The sequence below is a fragment of the Exophiala mesophila genome, assembly GCF_000836275.1.
Source record: "Exophiala mesophila strain CBS 40295 unplaced genomic scaffold supercont1.3, whole genome shotgun sequence".
NCBI lineage: Eukaryota > Fungi > Ascomycota > Eurotiomycetes > Chaetothyriales > Herpotrichiellaceae > Exophiala > Exophiala mesophila.
Window position 1 is genome coordinate 4,457,283 of NW_015622506.1, and position 17,809 is coordinate 4,475,091.

The window sequence follows — 17,809 nt, forward strand, 5'->3', positions numbered from 1 at the left end:
TGGTCGTCGAGAACTTTCTTGAATCGGGTGGGTAGGAAACTCAAGTGGAACGCCGCCTGCTGCAATGATGCCTTCTCTGACGCGTTTCGCCGTCTCCAAGTGATATCGATTGCACGGAGATAGATCCGATCCAGACTGCGCTATACCTATGATCGGTCTCTTTGACTTCAGTTCATCTGGAGTCAACCCAAAATTCAGATACCGGTCCATATAGAGGACACTGAGAGCTGGATTCTGCTCATTAGAGAACCAATCCTCAGATCGAAACTTCCGGCCATTGACTCTGCGGCGCGGGCTCTTCTTCACAGATCCTTCGAGTTCCGCCACCTTCCCCATCAGCGTACTGTTCAGGGCCTGAAGCCCTCGAATCCTGTTTTGGAAGTCTTCGATATCCAGCTGAGCGTTGTCGTCTTTGGGAACCTCGCAAGAGTCGCACGATGAATCCGCCATTCTTGCCGTGGTTCAAGGACGGTCAAAAACTATGTGCCCAGGCTTGCCACGAAAGTCTAGTCTGAATTGTTTGCTCTCTAAGGCGAAATTGACTTGTCGAGAAAGCCAAAATAAGCAATTGGTGATAGGTGTGGTGCGATTCCTATGGACAAGTCTATCAACATCTCTGTATGCATGGAAAAGCATTGTCCAGTGCTTGAGCTGGCCACGTGAGTACTCTAGCACTCTACCTACCGGCCTCAAGGCTGTATTCGGACTACAAGTTCCGAGAGCTGGCAAGGACAAATATTCGGCTCGGCATCTACATGAATACTGTATCTCCGACATGGAGCATTGTTGAAATTATGCGGAATCCGAGGCGTCGTATCGTTGGATCGAGCCCTTGCTATACACTACTGGCCCCATAAGCCGAGACTCCACTTTCATGACCTTCCTTTTTACAGTCCTACTGCTTGTTTCAACGGCTGATATTTGGCCGGATATCGGTGGACATTGGACAAGAGCTCAACTGTCGTATGGCCACTTCCCAAAGGCTACGTGTCTGTACTTTGAAGCCTTCTTCCCAATGCCTGATCAATAGTTCTTGATTGTTCGAAAGGATTTCTCTCACGGCCTGCTGTAATTCGCTATCAAGTCGCCCAGCTATGAGCGGACGTTGACCGGAGTGAGAGCCTTTCCAGTAGCAAAGAATGCCTCCACGTTCTCCATAGTCAACCTCTCAAATCCAACAGTTGTTTCTATGGTTGCCCCACCGATGTGAGGAGTTAGTGTGACATTACTGAGCTCAATCAGACCAGGATGAACTTCTGGTTCCTTTTCCTGAACGTCCAAACCTGCACCGGCGAGGTGACCTGACTTCAATGCTTGCACAAGTGCTTCTTCATCATGCAAAGGGCCTCGCCCCATGTTGATGAAGTACGACCCCTTTTTCATCTGAGAAAACCTCTCAGCAGTAAACAATGTAGTCCCAGCGAATGGAACACAGACTACGACACAATCGGAATTCCCAAGCAGCTCCTCGAGTGTTTCGAAGTATCTGGCTCCGACAGCTTTTTCTTGTTCTTCGGATCGTCTCTTGATGTCGTAATACTGAATTTTCATACTGAGCCCGAGTTGTGCCTTCTTTGCAAGAACATAGCCAATGTTACCCATACCCACGATCCCTAGGGTATGACCATCCGGATCGTGTACACTGCCAACATCGGCGCGTCCTTTGAGCCATTGTTCCACACTTCCGGACTTCGCTGCGAATTGTGCGTGGGTCAACTGCCGGAAAACAGAAATTATATGCCATAATGTCAGATCTGCTACTGAAACATCGGGAGCTGTGGCACCGTTGCAATAGACAATACCTGTGAAAGAAGATCGATGAGAAACCAAGTAAGTCATTTCTCGGTAGGAAGGCTCACCTCTTTCAGTATACAAGGGAATGTTCATATGATCATAACCAGCACCGCAGCTGGTGTGAACTTTGAGAGATTCAGGAAGCAATTTGATCAATTCTTCGTCGAAATCACCCATTTCCCCTCCTTCATACCAGAAGCATCTTATGATCGCTTGGAAGTCGCCCCAGTGCTTCTCTCGCAGGTTCTTGAGGAACGTTGGCCTTGCCCGTTCTTCTGGAGTCGTTGTGATTACATCAAACGCCTCGTAGAATCGTTTGACTGTTTCAGGGTTGTGGTGTGGAATGTGTCCAAGAGAAAGAACCTTCACCTTGGCCATGATGTCGATAGGAATGGTCTAAGTGCTGGCAATTTGTGTCTGCGAGTACTGGTGTATACTTGTGTCAGGTATCTATCAACATTGGAATCGTGACCTATAACATGTCCTGTGCAGAAGCAGAGTAGTTTGGAAGTCTAGAGGAGTTCTTTCGGGAGATCATCCTTCGCCATGTTTCCCTCTGAGGCGCCTCCGAAATCTGGATCGATCCGATGTACTCTTCAATTGGTCTGGGTGGCCCGTAGAGTTCGGAGACCGAAAGACCTCATTCTCTCGGAGGCAATGACACCTCATGAAAACAAGGAGGACAAATTTTACTTAGTATCTTGACTGGGAGATGGAGAGATACCGAGAGGAGGACCTCCTGATCTTCAATCGGAGTTCGCTTGAAATGTGTTCAATCCTGGTTTTCTGGTCCTAATGATGTCGGGGGTGCGGCCGATGTTGCAAAACTCCCTACGCAAGAAGACAACTAGCATAGCCACGTGCACTGCCATTGTCGGACACATACATTGTTGAAGTTTATGGAACCGTGAGAGGCTTATATTCATCTACTATAACAGATATCTAATAACTAAAAGTCTACTATATATGCCTACCTCCGCACCTCAGAAGATTGCCATTGCATTCGGGGGTGACGAAACACCTCCGACCATGTTGAATGGCATAGATGCCACGAAGAAAGTCCAACGGTTCAATTCCTTGCACTTTTCGGCCAGACCCTCAAGGTCGAATAGCTCCCCTGAAGAGACGGTCAGTGTACTCTCTTGGACAGCCGATCAATATCGAGATGTAGCAAGACTAACCTATCGGCATTCCCCAGCCAGCAAGTAGATACTCGTGTAGGACAAGGTCTTCCTTGGGAGGAAATGACTCCCAGCTCAAACTATCACCTGCCACAGCAGATATCTTATTATCCCAGAGGAATCTCAAAGTCGCCATGGTGGCTTCCACCCCAGAGTGCTTGATGTGCTTCTCTTTGGCGTAAGCATGAATATCTTCTGCACTCATCTGGGTGTCATATTCCTTGGTCAAACCGATGCGGACAAACAAGATATCGCCGGCTTCAAGCTCGATTTTGCATTCGTCCATGATGGAATGGATATCGGAAAGGGGAATATGATAACCATCAAAGGCACTAAACTTAATGCCTTTCTTCTCAGCCCACGAGGCGTAGTCGATGAGAACCCCCCGGCCTAATTGACGACAACGGCTAAGTCAACCTTTCCTCGTATGTAAGTGGCGCTAAGGTACTTTACCTGCAATGCCCTGTGTTGCCCAATGCTGAATACCAATTCTATCGTTGGAGCGGTCCATTATCTCATTTGCTGTCGTGCCTCCGTAAAAGATGCGCTCCCCTTTTGGATCATGTAGTGTAAACCTTTGAGAAGTATCCTCATTCTTGGGCTGAGAAAAATGCCGGAGCCCGTCCCATTGGCTACTCTGTTCTGCAGCTCACCTTCAGTACCTCTCAAGACGACATCGGAGAATTGCTGAGGCCACGCTTACGGGGATTGAAAATGTAAACATCATCATTGGCAATGCCGTTGATAATGGGAAGGATGTGATGCTGGCACGGTTGGCGGTTACTAGTTGCAACCTCCATCTTCCTCATATCCCAATTCAAGCCGACTCTATGCCCAGTCTTAATTTCGTTGGCAGCCGACGAGGCTACTATCTCTGGGGTGAGAATAGCTAGTCTCCCAAGACCTTCTTCACGGCTGCCGGGCTCACCAATCCAAACCCGCTTGGGGTTGGGCAAGTCATCGAATGCAGTGTCGAATACTGCGGCCGTGAGAGCAGGCATGTTCAACGATATCTGTGAGAATCAACGTAAAGTCCAGTCTCGGAGAAGTATAATTTCAATCAAGTTCAATAACGTTGTCCATGTGCCGGGTTTTAACTGCTCTGATGCATTCAGCATATCTATTCAATGGTGGGCCTAGACAAGAGCATAAAGCGAAACCGAGATAACGATGAAGTACATAAATTTGGAGAATCGGACGATACGGCTTGGGTGTCTTCAGCCCGGCCGATGACTTCGGGAGCATTCTGAGTGACCTCAACTGCGCCGGCAGAAGATGCAAGCTCGGCAAAGACCAGTTCAAACTTCATTTTAGTCATGCTGGGTAGCTCAGACTCCCATGGGGTTTCAATTGGGTGCTGCCAAAGATGGACAATTACATTTCTGGGCGCAGGGAGCAAAGCCCCCGGAAATTGAGGTGATCAGGCCTGTCTTCGTTTACAGCTCCCAGCAAGTCCCCTATGGCCCTCCTGATTGATCCACGGCAAGCAACGAGGCCCATATACTCTTGATCAAATGCCATAACCTCCAGAATGTTCTAAGGGGATATTGCTACTCTTCCCGGAGTCCATAGACTTCGCGAAAGAGCAAGCCACATTGTCAGAATCGAACGGAAAAACAGTTGCTGGACTTTGAGTCCTTGTGAGCTCTGAGTCGTAGGACGCCGATTGCATAGAGGGAGCTATTGCGATATTCGCCTTTCCACAGTCTCCCGTATGGAAACGACTTTCTGAAGGCCTTTCGAGAAACTGGAGGGTGTATGTCACCTACCTACCGAGAGCTAACCATTATGAAAGGCCCTACAAGTCTGGACCACTGTTGTTTAAGCCTGAAATGCCTGCCGCATTTGAGGCCGGTCACATTATGTTGCTGGTACGGCGACCAAGTCTGAAGGTTGATAAGCATAATTGGAACCGTTCAAGAGGAGTCACCATGTTCTTTTTGCGCCCGAACTGTCGGTGTCAGAACAATGTTCTCGAAGGGCATGAGTGGTATTCATGGTGTTGCTCACATCTTGACAAGGCGTTCCAAACAGCAATTGTGACCCATGCACCAACTACACGATGCCATTTGTTTGAGATGTCCCCACCTATATCTGCAGCGTACTTACTACTTTCAAGTGCTTGAGCGTCATCCTTTGCCATACAAGATAGAAACGATTTCAAGTGAGTCTCTCGAGCCGCAGTCGCTTCTATTCAATAGATGTCAATACATTGCGGAACCACACCTGGTCATGCCTCTCTCAAAGAAGCAAATGAAAAGATTTATTGACCTCTGCGTTAATAATTGGGACCGTATGAGCCAAAAGCTGAGTCCACAGAATGAAGGACGTCCACTCTTTCCAGCACGAACATCACTCCACGACAAGGACACAGGAGTTCGCGTAGACCAAGGAGCAAAGCATGCCCACACTAACGACGACACCTACAATATCCACATCCAAGCGAACAATCAGGGCCGTGCCAGTCACGGTATCTTGTTCACGGTGGAAGTTCAGCCTAGCATGAGCAGGGCTGCGTTCAGAAGTTCGATGGAAAGAGCGGCTCAGGACGAGGGACTGATTTGAGTAGTAAGTGGCGAATAGTTAGTCACTCAATCTATCCATCAGTAGTCAATCAGGCAAACTCCAGGAGTCAAGTCTTTCGTGAAACTCTTCACGTTCTCTATTGCAGTATAAAGAGTCTGCAAGAAGAAGAAGGGACCGCTGGCACTCGAGATAGGTCGAGAAGTGCCGAGCCTGGGTAGTTGGCTCTGTCGTGCTCCATCACCTAACTCCTCTAGAATTACTTTAACCCTCCAGAGGAGCATGTCTACGGCAAGAATAGGGCCATATAGCTCTATAAGACTAGTTGCAAGGTCTGTACAGAGATATAGCAGGCCTAGTATAGGCGAGAAAAATCGGGCGGAGGATAGACAGGGATACTTGAGAGATTAAGTAAGCAACCAGGCGAAAGTTTCGGAAAGGCAAAAGTACTTTGCTTTCTTTGATTTCCGTTTGAATTTGCTAATCCACTACTTAATCGTTCCATATAAGTGAAGAGATTGGTCTGGAAACGACTTTCTAGAGACAGAACCGGTCGAAGGCGGATTATTCTCCCTCATGCCGTGTCGAACGGGGTTTGTCAATCACATTGTCCGCGTCGGACGGAAAATGTATTTGCTCAACAGCCGATGAATGATATACGTCCAAGATCATGACTGATGGCGCTTCACGTTCATGTCTCTTTATTTGGACTCGTGTCTCTATCTGGATATTTTAATTCTCAGGCTAAAGCTCTCTTCAACATAAAGCATAGTGCTCGGAACAACGACATCATCGATCAAGAATGGCATCCTGGGTCACAGTAAGCGAGAATTCAGACTTCTCTTTACAAAACTTGCCATATGGCATATTCAGCACCAGTGGAGATGATGATGCTAGAATTGGTACTGCCATCGGTGACTCGGTTTTGGACCTCAAAGTTCTCGCACAGGGCGGAGTTTTTGACGACCTAAAGTTTGATGTCGGAACTCTACAGGAGCCCACACTCAATTCTTACGCTGCCCTGGGCAAAACGGTTCATCAGAAAGTACGACACCGACTCCAGAAACTCCTTGAGAAAGAGACTCAGCTCAGTCATCTTCTTCGAGATAATAAAACAATTTACGAAAAGGCCTTTTACAAACAAGCCAATGTTCAAATGCATCTGCCGATGAAAATAAACAACTACACCGACTTCTTCGTTGGACTTCATCATGCAGTAACTGTAAGAAGTCGAAGGATTTCCCCAAAGAATGAAGAAGCTGATCACCTCGATTTAGTGCGCAGGATTAGTGAAACCAGGCCAAACCATCGAGCAAGTCTGCCCTTGCTTTTACAATCTGCCTATCGCATACAATGGCCGAACATCGTCTGTGGTTGTCAGCGAAATGCCTTTCCACAGACCTAACGGGCAGTTTCCAGTCGACGGAAAGGTCGTCTCTGGGCCTTGTCGAAAGCTAGATTTCGAAGTTGAGTTTGCTGCTTTCATCAGCCGCGGAAACAGCTTCGGAGCACCGATAAACGTTGATGAGGCTGAAGATCATATCTTTGGTTTTGTTCTACTAAATGATTGGTCAGCTCGTGATATACAGATGTATGAATCGACTTTGATGGGACCATTTAACGGAAAGAGTTTCTGCACCACGATCTCACCATGGGTCGTGCCACCAGAGGCACTGGAGCCTTTCCGTGTCGCTCCAAAGGTGACACCTGTGAGTCAAGCCGTAGGCTCTCTTAGCCGTGGCAAATACTGACTAGTAACAGCGCGAACTACCTGAATACCTTCGAGAAAAGAGAGAGAAGTCGGCCTATGACATTCCCATCAGGGCTACACTCGGTGGTAAGGATTCATCTGATACTTAGGATGACTAATCAGTCACTAAACCATGGCAGCCAACTCTGAGAACTACCGCATTGCAGATTGCAACACAAATAATGTGATATTCTCCTTTGCACAAATGATCGCTCATCACACCTGCGGTGGATGCCCTTTGCAGACAGGTGATCTTATTGGAACTGGCACCTTGTCAGGGCCCTCCCGAGCAGAAGCAGGCTGCCTACTCGAGCAGACACTAGGTGGCACGAGCCCATATGAGATGAAGGCAGAGGATCCGTCAAAAGGCAGCGTGATTAGAGCGTTCTGTGAGGACAACGATACCATCACCTTTACTGCGCAGGCAAAATTGAGCGAAGGCTTTGGTAATGTCGGCTTTGGGGCTTGTTCAGGGAAAGTGCTCCCTGCGATCTAATCAGATTCAAGCCAACATATAGTCAAGCCCAAAGGAAAGTTCATAAACTACTAGAATGACTCTTTCACTTAGGAGAGGGCATGATTTGGTTTCAAGCCAACAAAGCCATCCTCTCGATACGTTAAATATCTGTCGATACTCGTGGCTTAGTGATTAGAATCCTAAGTCAGGTGCTCAACAGTGGGACTTCTGTGACCAGGTGACGTGCTTGTCTCTTTGAAGTTAGCAAAGACTTTAATGGGCTCAGATGAGGCTGTAACGGCCAGCCATCATGAGTGGTTGACATAATATGGAGAGCAAACCTACAAAATCGTCGGTGTCGGTAAAGCTCTCCATACGAGGTGATCTAAAAGAGACCTCCGGTGAGGTGGACTGACAATCTAGTACCCAAATGGTACATGAATGCCAAACCGCCTCCTCTTGGCGGAATAGTCAAGGTCAGGGCTCTTGGAGGCCGGGGTTCAGCATCCTTGTGTTTGATATCTTCGGATTGAGCCGACCAGTAGCCCCGGTTCTGAAGTATATAAGGTGTCAATTGTCTCTCAGACGACAAATTTCGGATCTAGGAACATTCTTTCCCCCAGAAGTAACCAGATCGACCTGTTCTCGAACCATCAATTACACATGCACATCTGAGGCACGATGTTGGCACATCCTTCTCAGGCAGTCATCATTGGAGGTGGCATCTGTGGCATTACGGCTGCTCTCGCGCTCAAGAAAGTGGGGATTCCAGTCGTCGTCTACGAGCTACGGTCAGGCCCAGCCACAGCTGGAGGTGCTGTCAACCTCACTCCCGTTGCTCTCCGCTATCTCGACCACGTTGGGGCTTTGGAAGAAATCTACAGAAGAGGAAGCCGGACCAAGGAAGTGACCATCTTCTCCATTCCAAAGGCCAAACGACTCGGGGGTTACAAATTCAAGGCCGACATCACTGGATATCCGGCAGTTCGAGCGACACGGCATGATCTTTTACAATCGTTGCTTTATGCCTCTGCCAAAGAAAACATTACTATCCACTATTCCGCCAAATTGACTTCAGTGTCCGAGGACGAGGACAGCATCACAGCGACATTTGCTGATGGCAGAAAGGCTTCAGGGGCAATGCTGCTGGGATGTGATGGCATCTACTCAGCCACCCGTCTGAAGTATGTCGACCCTAGCAGAAAGCCCGAGTACACAGGCACGGTCGCAGCAGGAGGAGTGTTGAAAACAGCGACGCTGAAATCGCCAGTCCACTTTGAGGATGCCTGTGTGAATCTATCCGAACATGGCTTTCTGGTCACGGCATACTGCAACAAAGACAGGTCCAACATGTACGTGGCTTTGTCGCTAGACAAGCAGGCCAATTCGCATGATGGATGGGACATGACTCCCGAAGAAGCCGAAGCGACCAAGCAATACATGATTGAGAAATATGCCGATGTCAAAACGCCAGTGATCAAAGAGATCATTCAGCAATGGGAGGACCAGTTTTACTGGCCGGTCCATGAACTCAAAGGGAGTGGCGTGTGGAGCAAAGGTCGCGCGTTGCTCCTCGGCGATGCATGCCATGCGGTAAGTGTCTCTCATCCGACACCCAGACCTTGACTGGATTTCTGAATGACTGACACGGTAAATAGATGCCACCAAATGGCGAAAGCGCCGGCTTCTGCTTGGAAGACGCCGTATTATTGGCCACCGTCTTTGGCAAGCGAGGAGCAAAAGACCTGCAAGCTGTTTTCCAGGAATACATTGCGATCCGCAGACCCGAGATTGATTCCGCCCGAATCGAGACCCAGTCCAGATGGAAGAGCGCACAATTCATGACGCCGTGGCAATTTCGGCTCCGTCAAGCTATCATTCCCTGGTATCTCTGGTGGACTGAGTCCAAGAGAGATGCTTTGTTTTCCAAGGATGTCAGGAATTCGGTGGTATAGTTCGGTGATGGAAGGCGGTGTGCCGCTGGCTTGGTGTTCGGGTCAAGGGCTTGTGGTATAGTTTTAGTGCGAGATGCTCATGTTTAAGGGATAGTCACTCCGTAAATTGCTTTCAAACTAATGAAACGCGGGTCAACATGGAGAACTGGGACTTTGTCTCCGCGTACCCCGTCCTCGGCAACAACTCCTCATACCTCGTGTTCAGGTCATTCAAGCTAACTTGCATTGTCGACATTGGTCTCGACTCAGAGCCTTGGAGAGCCGAGCCTAGCTTATCTTCCACTTTGATCATGTCGTTTCCCCGGCTAGAGCTTTTCAACGTGGTTCTTCGGCCCAGATTTGATCGAGTATAGGCTCACACATGCATCGACGGGTCAACAACTCTTGGCCTCGGATCCTACTAGTACTCCAAGACGTATACGTAGATTAGCCTATCCGATAAGCATCCGAATCTGTCGGCAGCCTTATATTGATTACCCCTTAACAGTATCGGATATTGCGGCCTGGCCCGAAAGGACTCGGCTAGCTTGGTTGTGACCTGTAACCCAATCCTCACTGTACGACCGGAATCGAATTCTGGGCCAGAGTTTCGTATCATCTGGATACTTTGCACGAAAAATGGGCCCAATAGAATGACGGCTTCGGCAAGTCGGGGCCCCAGATCGGGCATGCTCCAGCAAACACTGCTAGCTGTAAAGAAGTGATGTACTTCGTTGAAAGACAACGCCAGGGAGCTAGTTCTAGGAGTGAGCCAGGAAGAAGTCAAATATGTCGCCCACAATTCACAAGAATACTCTCCTCGAGTCCTTTGCAAAGGACCAAGTCAATGTGGTAATTATGTCAATGTCTTCCCAGAAAGGACTTCACTGATCAATCTGGCAGTCTCTGGGTGTAAAGATTTTGAAAGGGGTCGAAATTGTTCATATTGCAAAATCCGCTGGCTACGATTCCCTTTTCGTCGATCTTGAGCATTCCACCCTCACCATCAAGGATGCAGGTCAGATATGCATCGCAGCATTGTCAGCTGGTGTTTCACCTTTCATCAGGGTGCCACACGAATGTGGTGATGGGATGATCCAGAAAGCCCTTGACGCAGGAGCCATGGGTGTGGTTGTGCCTCATATTGATACTGTTGGTGAGACAATTTCCTCGACACATGCATGTTTGTCGACCTTTCTCACCAGTCTGTCTTTCCCAGAACAAGCGCAAAAAGCCATTTCCATCACAAAATTCCCCCCTCTAGGGGGCCGGTCCATCACTGGCGCGTTGCCTCAGTTTGACATGGCTCCGATCCCTCCAACGATTACAGGACCACTACTGGACCAGAGCGGTTCAGTTGTCGCCCTCATCATTGAGTCCGGCTTAGGAGCCGACAATGCTGATGCTATTGCAAATCTACCTGGAGCAGATATACTTGTTATAGGCTGTTATGATCTCGCATCCAATATTGGCACACTGGGTGAGTGGGATCACCCCAAGTTTCTCTGCTGTCTGGAAAAAGTAGCAAAGGCTTGCAAGAAACATGACAAACATTGGGGTTTCGGGGGTCTTGAGCATCGTCCGGATTTAATGGACATATGCGTCAATGAATGGGGTGCGAGGTGGATTCTCGGTCAACAAGACTTTGGCTTGCTTCTGAAGGCGGGTAGAGAGAACTCCCAGATGCTCAAGATGATACAGAAAACCAAGTAAACTATTCGTTCATGCATGACGAAATCTGTTTTTCCATTGGTTGCAAGTCACACCTCTGCATATTTAGAGCACCCGAAGGTATAGGGTCAATCGGGTTTCCGAGTAGTGACATATATGGTGGCTGATTTCGTTCGACTAACCGCTGGTCTCGTCCTCCACAACGTGACCCAATCCAAGTCAATTGTGGGGTCTACCATCGATCTTGAGTTCTTGTCTCGGCTCGGGAGTGAGGTGTGTGCCCCAGTGGTGTTGATTCAAGTAAAAGCAAGTCACTTAGTCTCTCTGCTTCTTCCTCGGTTGCTCTTCTTCAGCACTCGCCGTCAAAGTCCCCTTCGTTGGAAACCCATAAGAGTATGACAGCAAAAGAGTCAGACCAAAGTCCAGGAAATGGGGTTCAATTGGCATTCCTGCCACCCAATCAAGCCCATTCTCCCCTTGGTTCGCGACGACGTCGTACATGGATGTCTTGCGAAAGCTGTCGCAAACGTAAATGTCGCTGTGAACCATATCAGGGCCGTCCCCAACCATGCACAAGATGTGTCGCAGAAATAAAAGAGTGTGAAATGCGACCGATAAGGCCAGTACAGGATCATTCTCGACCAACTAACCCAGCCCCAGGTAAGACGCCTCGGGTTAAAGATGCGAGTTTCGGTCATTACGGTAAATCTTTTCTTGTGCCACTGGATATTGACGTTTCAGCTGACTTGGTTTCCGTATAGATGGGCAACAACATGAACAACAACCTGAATCCCTTCCAGCAATAACGCCGGTGTGTTGCGAAGCTCCCCAATCTAACAGGCCAATTGTGGCCCCGAACAGCGCAACGTTGACGCTAGAAGATCACAGTCCTACGAGCGTCAGATCGCGGATTTTAACTTCTGACGTTCACAGAACCACTGACGCTCTCGAGATCTTTGCGCGTGCGGCTGACGGAAGAGGGGATGGCGTTCAACTCCCGATGGAAACGCCATCTCTGATGCGTCTCGCTACGGTCCAGGTCCCCACAGCAGAACAACTTGACACTGTCAATGGTTTGGATGAGTCAACAGTGAACGCGATTTGGGCCCACTTCGTCCCCATCAAAACAGGCGTCTTAAACAAGCAAGACGTTCAAGAATATCTGTCGTTTTATTTCAGGACATTGTGGCACTTTAAGCCAGTCATCCCACGACACTACCGAGACAGATCAAAAGACGTTCTTTTGATTGACAGAGAACCTCTTCTCACCATCACGTTGCTTGTCCTCGCATCAAGATGGCATCCGTTGGCCGGTCCCCATGGCGAGATTCGATCCGAGCGTATCCATTGGCAGTTGTGGAAATATCTTCAGACATATTTGAACACTGTTCTCTGGGGATCTAACTGCACAAGGTCTTTGGGAACGATAGCATCACTGTTGCTCGTAATCGAGTGGCATTCAAAAGCCACCAACAACCTTTCCCAATTATGCGAAGATCTCGAGGACGGCGTAACTCGTCGGCCTCGAGCAGGTCTCCGAGGAATAGAGCAGACCACAAAGCTACCATCAGCAGGCCAGCACAGCTATGAAGCGGCGAGTGCTCTAGAGAGGCTCAATATCCTATCTGCTGCGCATCGGAGTAGTAAAATGTCATGGTACGTCGGGAGCACATGCCAATTTTGATAGGATAACTGGAAAGTGATCTGACGCAGTCCCTTGATGATAGGACCCTTCTTTCGGTAGCGATCTCCCTGGCACATGAAGGCCGATGTTTTGAGAATCCTCTACAGCACAAATCTTCGGCATGTTCAGAAACCGAGAAGGCCGAACAGGAATGGACGAAACTGCTCTGTGTGTTTCTGTTTATGGCGGACGAGAACCTGGCTTTACGGCTTGGGAGAGAGCCTCTGTTGAGCGAAAGTGCGCGGCAAACGGTCATGACTCGTCTCTCGGCTTCTTTTGCAAGCTGTCTCGATGATAGTTTCATCTGGGAAAGCACGCTGGAGTTGTATATTGAACATCGGAAAGCCAGACAATCGATTCAGGCTTTAGCCACAGGTCGACCAGGATCGGAATATGAGTCGCCCAATGTTCTGCCAACACTTGAACACATACAGAGAAATCTGGCACGATGGCGGCGTCGACATAAGACTGGAATCGAAGGTATGCCTCAATTTGGCCCAACACGCGAATGCGCGACACCAGCTAATGAATCTAGGCTCAAGCTCGACACTGCACCATTTGCTGGACATTGAGTATCGGTACTCGCTGTTGTACAGTTTCTCTCCTGCGCTGGCATTCTGGCGGCACCATGAAGCCAATCGCCATCCGCAAGATCAAGCGACAGGAGGGAACGCCCATCTATACTCACAGTTCGCTCATGTCACCAAGCAGGCTAGTCAAGAGCTGTTGTCTATTGTGGTGTATTCATTGGAACCATTGAACCTCTTGCGGTATGCTCCAGTACGGTTTTGGGCATACATTATTCCAACAAGTCTATATTTGATCAAAGTATGTGTCGATGAGTTTTTTCCTTGCTCTGTCCACTAATCTCTAAACAGGCATCGCTCATCCTGCCAACACGACCGGGCGAGATACTGGAGAACACGAAGTTGCTCCACGCGCTCGTGGGAGCCGCGAAGAGATCTTCCCCCGACGACCTCCATATCTCAGTAAGCTTCTCACAGAGCCTTGAAGCGCTCTTGAGAGTAACATTGGACCTTTGTCCCGATGACTCGAGCACAGGTCTGCCACAGACAGGACAACAATCAGGGAACACAATTCCATCTTCGTCAAGTCTTGGAGAAGATGAAAATGCAAACCTGTTGATGTTTAACCAGTTCCAGGCATTAGAGAGAATGGACTTTGGTAGTTTTGACTTCCTCGGAAACTCTGAGGCTTGGTTTGCTGCGTCTGACTTGATATGGCCTGAGTCATGAACCATATGGTAGGTAGTGGTCAGAGAACGGTATTTCTCCGTCAGCGGTGCTTGCAGAAGTATGTCATGATCATATCCGAACAGCCTTTGGAGAATAATGGCCGAGTTTCCTTCACTTCCCGATATCTGGCATTCTGACACCATGGAGTCCACCGTCAACTCACCACCACGTCATGGCGTCCAACTATGCGTAAAGGGGAGCCCACTCGTGGACGACCAGACTGTCTCACACATCAACAGGAGTGAGAGCAGGAGCTCGGGAGGATTGATTGGAAATCTATATCATATTTGTACACGGCTCTTACGTTGCAGTGCTGTCTGTTCATATGTACTGAGCTCCTCGCAAGACTTCCGATGAATAGTGTCTTGGTGTCCCGATTTTGGAAACTAGATCCATGTTTTGGACGATTGGCAGCTGATCTCGAATCAGGGTGAGATCCCTACTAATCAGCTTTTACACCTGAGAATGATTTGCTGCCTTCTTGTGCAGGGTCAAGAGAAACGTGTCTAACGACAAATGTCGCACGGCGTTCCTCGTGCTCCTGAACTTGTGCAGCAGCATCTTTGGCTGCAAAAGATTTATCAGGGAGACGCACGTTTTTGGAGAAAGGAGAACCCCAGTTCCCACGGCGCCGCTTGCCGACGAAATGCCTTGTGATGGAAACGACATCGCCTTGGGAACGTCGCTCTCCGGCTTCTGGGAGCACCTTCCCCACCTGTGATAAATCGAACCGATGCTCTGCCGTGAGATCTGAGGCTTTCCCCGAATAGACGGGTCCTCGGAAGTCGACATTTCCATGCGGGATGGCGTCAGGCGTCGTAAGTCGTACTGGTGTTTCATTCTTATCGTACGGGTGAGACTCGTCGGTGGAGATGTGGGAACTCATCCAAGCGGATATCATTTTATCTGGGGGACAAGTATGTTCTCCAAAGAGCAATTCTGAAACAGTAGGCTCAGGATGTGAGTGGCCGACAGTTACCATGTTTGGTTCCTTGTCACTTCTCGTGGCAGGGCTCCTTTCAGACGGCAGCACATTGCAGTCAACATTCGAGTCTTGTGCCACTAGTACCGAGTTATTTGGTCGATTGCTTTTTCTCCACTCACTATTGGCTTTGTTAGAATACTGCCGGCCCTTTTTCAGTGCAAACGTGGAGTAATTTGCTTTTGAATCAATGGCAAACCCGTGAATAGCACCTGGCAGTCTTCTTAGTGTTCCTCGTCTCTCGGCTTGGTGATGGATAACCACTTCAGAGTCATGGAGGTGTTGTCTCGATGCAGTCATTGCTTCGTTATGCTCCTGCTCCTTTGCTGCAAGTTGTTGCTTCAATTCGTTGATGAGATTATTTTGTTCTTGTAGCCTTTGTTGCGACAACTCAAGGAGGCCTTGTGTCTCTGCAATCTTTGCCTGCATTCGCAACTCTAAATCGATGCCCTTGACGATTGGCGCAGATGTCTGTGACTCACGGGAGTCATGGCGTAATTTGGAACTATCCGTTTTGTACGGTGCGGTTGTCTTACCAGGATCGACCATTGCGAGTCTGCGCTCGTTGTCTTGCGCCGACTGTGTTAACCGCTGTGGCTCAACCTCCTGAAAGCTTGCACTTCGAGACTTTGAGATGGTCTCCATGATGGGAGCGCATAGGGCAGCGAACTTCCGCACCTTCAACTCATCTGTGGGCGTTTCAAAAGCTGCGTGTATTGAGAGCGCACGCCACTCCTCTAGGATGCGTAGGCCGCGATGAGTATAACGCACGGGGAAGTCGGGATTTGTTTCTGGCGGGGGAATGCCAGCGTCAACCGCAGCTTGCAGGATGACGGTGTATTCAGAGGCTCGTTCACATGCCACACAGAGATCCAGCATTCTGAAAATGAAGACCGAAATGACATTACTCGTCACAGCCGAGAGGAAGGATACAACGTTGTCGAGGCAAGTTGCTATCCAGATTCTCCCATGTTCCCAATTCATCGTAAGTGAATAATGTCGTAGGAAGGTGTACAAAAGATGTGCCTTCACCTTAGAAGAGCTGCCCCCGTCCTGGATCGATGAGAACCAGGCGTCGGCTTTGTCCATCTGGCCACACTTTACTGCTGTGCGAACCAGACTCTTGAGAATTTGTGAGTTGAGGTTTGCGGGGGTGGGCACCGATATTCCTTTGTAGCGGACCGGCACCCAAGGGGTTCTCGTGTTGAAATAATGCGCGGGAGGCTTCCTCATGACTCCTTGTAAGAAAGCGTCGAATTGGATGAAATCTCGCGTCTTGCCGAGATGTGTAATCAGGGTGTAGACGGTGCGGTCGTCCAAGGGTAATTCGCTCGACTTCAGCGCGCTCACGACATAGTAGGCAAGGGTTCCTTCGTACTTTGAATTGCACAGAACGTGCAGAAAATGGGAATATGTTGAACTGGAAGGCACCGACTGAGGATTTTGGGCCAAACCTTCAGCGAACGTTTGAACAAGGGTGTACACGTTGCAGTTTCGAGCCATCATGTCGTCGAATGACTGGCGCATGCGGTTCTGAAAGCTATCCTTCCGCATTGCATCTTCTATAACAGAGGCCATGCCTCTCAGGTCAAGTTGCTTGTCCAGGATTAACCTGATTTGAGATCGTGTATGTTTGGTGAGGTCAACCAGCTGATTAATGTTCATCTGGGAGTCTAGCTCTTGAATTTCAGAATTCATGCCACCCCGGCTGATGTCTCGATCATCATAGTGGACAAACCGCGGTGTGCCAGACAATTGAAAGTGAGTGAGCATCCTTAGGGCGCACAAGGTAGCGACAAGGCGGTGGAATCTGAAGGCATCGGCCAATTCTTCGGGAGAATAGTTGTGTAGTCGATCGTCGTTATGGTGTGAGTATTCATCCTCAGTAGGAACTTGTCCATAATGCCACTCCTCCGGATCATCAACAATTCCAGACTGTAAGGGTTCCGGTTGAGATTGATACCGGGAGACTGTACTGTATTCGCGAAGCTGTTGCCTGCGAGCATTGTAGAGGACCGCATCACTCAGGGAGGAATAACGCTGTGCTCGAGCATGAAGCTCGGCTATCTCACCATTCACATCGGCAAGCTTCCTCTCCCATTCTTTTCGTTGCTTCTCTTTCCAACTGGTGTCTATCACGAAGGCGGTGCCAAAAACAGGGGTGAGAAGCAGGGTAAAGGCATCGTTGAAGGTCAAACGGCGTTTAGCGGGTGCGGTAGTGGTCCGTCGGGCTAGGACTCGAGCCACAGAGGCTGTGGTTGTCTCGCTCTGTTTCGCAGACCGAGCGGATGTGAAGGAACCAGCCAAATTGGGTCTGGAGACTTGAGACCACAGCGTTCGCATTTGCCCGTCTCAAGGGCGCCGAAGCTTTGCAGTCGACCAAGCACCAGAAGGCTCGGTGTCATGCAAGCTAGCTTGGCCAGAGAGTCCGTCAGGGTGAGGAGGGTGAAGGCTGTTGGAAGCTCGAATTTGGTGATGAAGCCATGGGTGGATGGATGACTTTCCTGTTTGCCCGCATTGGACGTGGAGTGATGCTCGAATGGATCAATAGTTTCTCCAGGTCCGGATTCACCATCT

The 17,809-nt window shown here is 49.1% G+C and overlaps 6 protein-coding genes across 6 annotated transcripts; 5 read left to right on the plus strand and 1 right to left on the minus strand.

The window, feature by feature from the left end:
- Window positions 1–5,207: 5,207 nt before the first annotated feature.
- On the plus strand, window positions 5,208–5,540 carry PV10_05097 (uncharacterized protein; the record flags this gene model as incomplete). Its single annotated transcript, XM_016369709.1, has 1 exon — window positions 5,208–5,540. The coding sequence occupies one exon, from the start codon at window positions 5,208–5,210 to the stop codon at window positions 5,538–5,540; it is 333 nt and encodes a 110-aa protein (XP_016225497.1).
- A 760-nt stretch (window positions 5,541–6,300) lies between these two features.
- Window positions 6,301–7,744, plus strand: PV10_05098 (fumarylacetoacetase; the record flags this gene model as incomplete). Its single annotated transcript, XM_016369710.1, has 4 exons — window positions 6,301–6,720; window positions 6,776–7,207; window positions 7,260–7,332; window positions 7,389–7,744. 4 exons carry the CDS (start codon window positions 6,301–6,303, stop codon window positions 7,742–7,744), a joined length of 1,281 nt encoding a protein of 426 aa, XP_016225498.1.
- PV10_05099 (uncharacterized protein) lies at window positions 7,302–17,710 on the minus strand. The gene has a single exon (XM_016369711.1). It carries the CDS (start codon window positions 17,573–17,575, stop codon window positions 14,693–14,695), a length of 2,883 nt encoding a protein of 960 aa, XP_016225499.1. The 5' UTR covers window positions 17,576–17,710; the 3' UTR covers window positions 7,302–14,692.
- Window positions 8,387–9,660, plus strand: PV10_05100 (uncharacterized protein; the record flags this gene model as incomplete). Its single annotated transcript, XM_016369712.1, has 2 exons — window positions 8,387–9,298; window positions 9,364–9,660. 2 exons carry the CDS (start codon window positions 8,387–8,389, stop codon window positions 9,658–9,660), a joined length of 1,209 nt encoding a protein of 402 aa, XP_016225500.1.
- On the plus strand, window positions 10,429–11,352 carry PV10_05101 (uncharacterized protein; the record flags this gene model as incomplete). Its single annotated transcript, XM_016369713.1, has 3 exons — window positions 10,429–10,491; window positions 10,543–10,795; window positions 10,859–11,352. 3 exons carry the CDS (start codon window positions 10,429–10,431, stop codon window positions 11,350–11,352), a joined length of 810 nt encoding a protein of 269 aa, XP_016225501.1.
- PV10_05102 (uncharacterized protein) lies at window positions 12,311–14,250 on the plus strand (the record flags this gene model as incomplete). The annotated part of the gene is made up of 4 exons (XM_016369714.1): window positions 12,311–12,966; window positions 13,038–13,474; window positions 13,530–13,822; window positions 13,873–14,250. 4 exons carry the CDS (start codon window positions 12,311–12,313, stop codon window positions 14,248–14,250), a joined length of 1,764 nt encoding a protein of 587 aa, XP_016225502.1.
- Window positions 17,711–17,809: the final 99 nt, after the last annotated feature.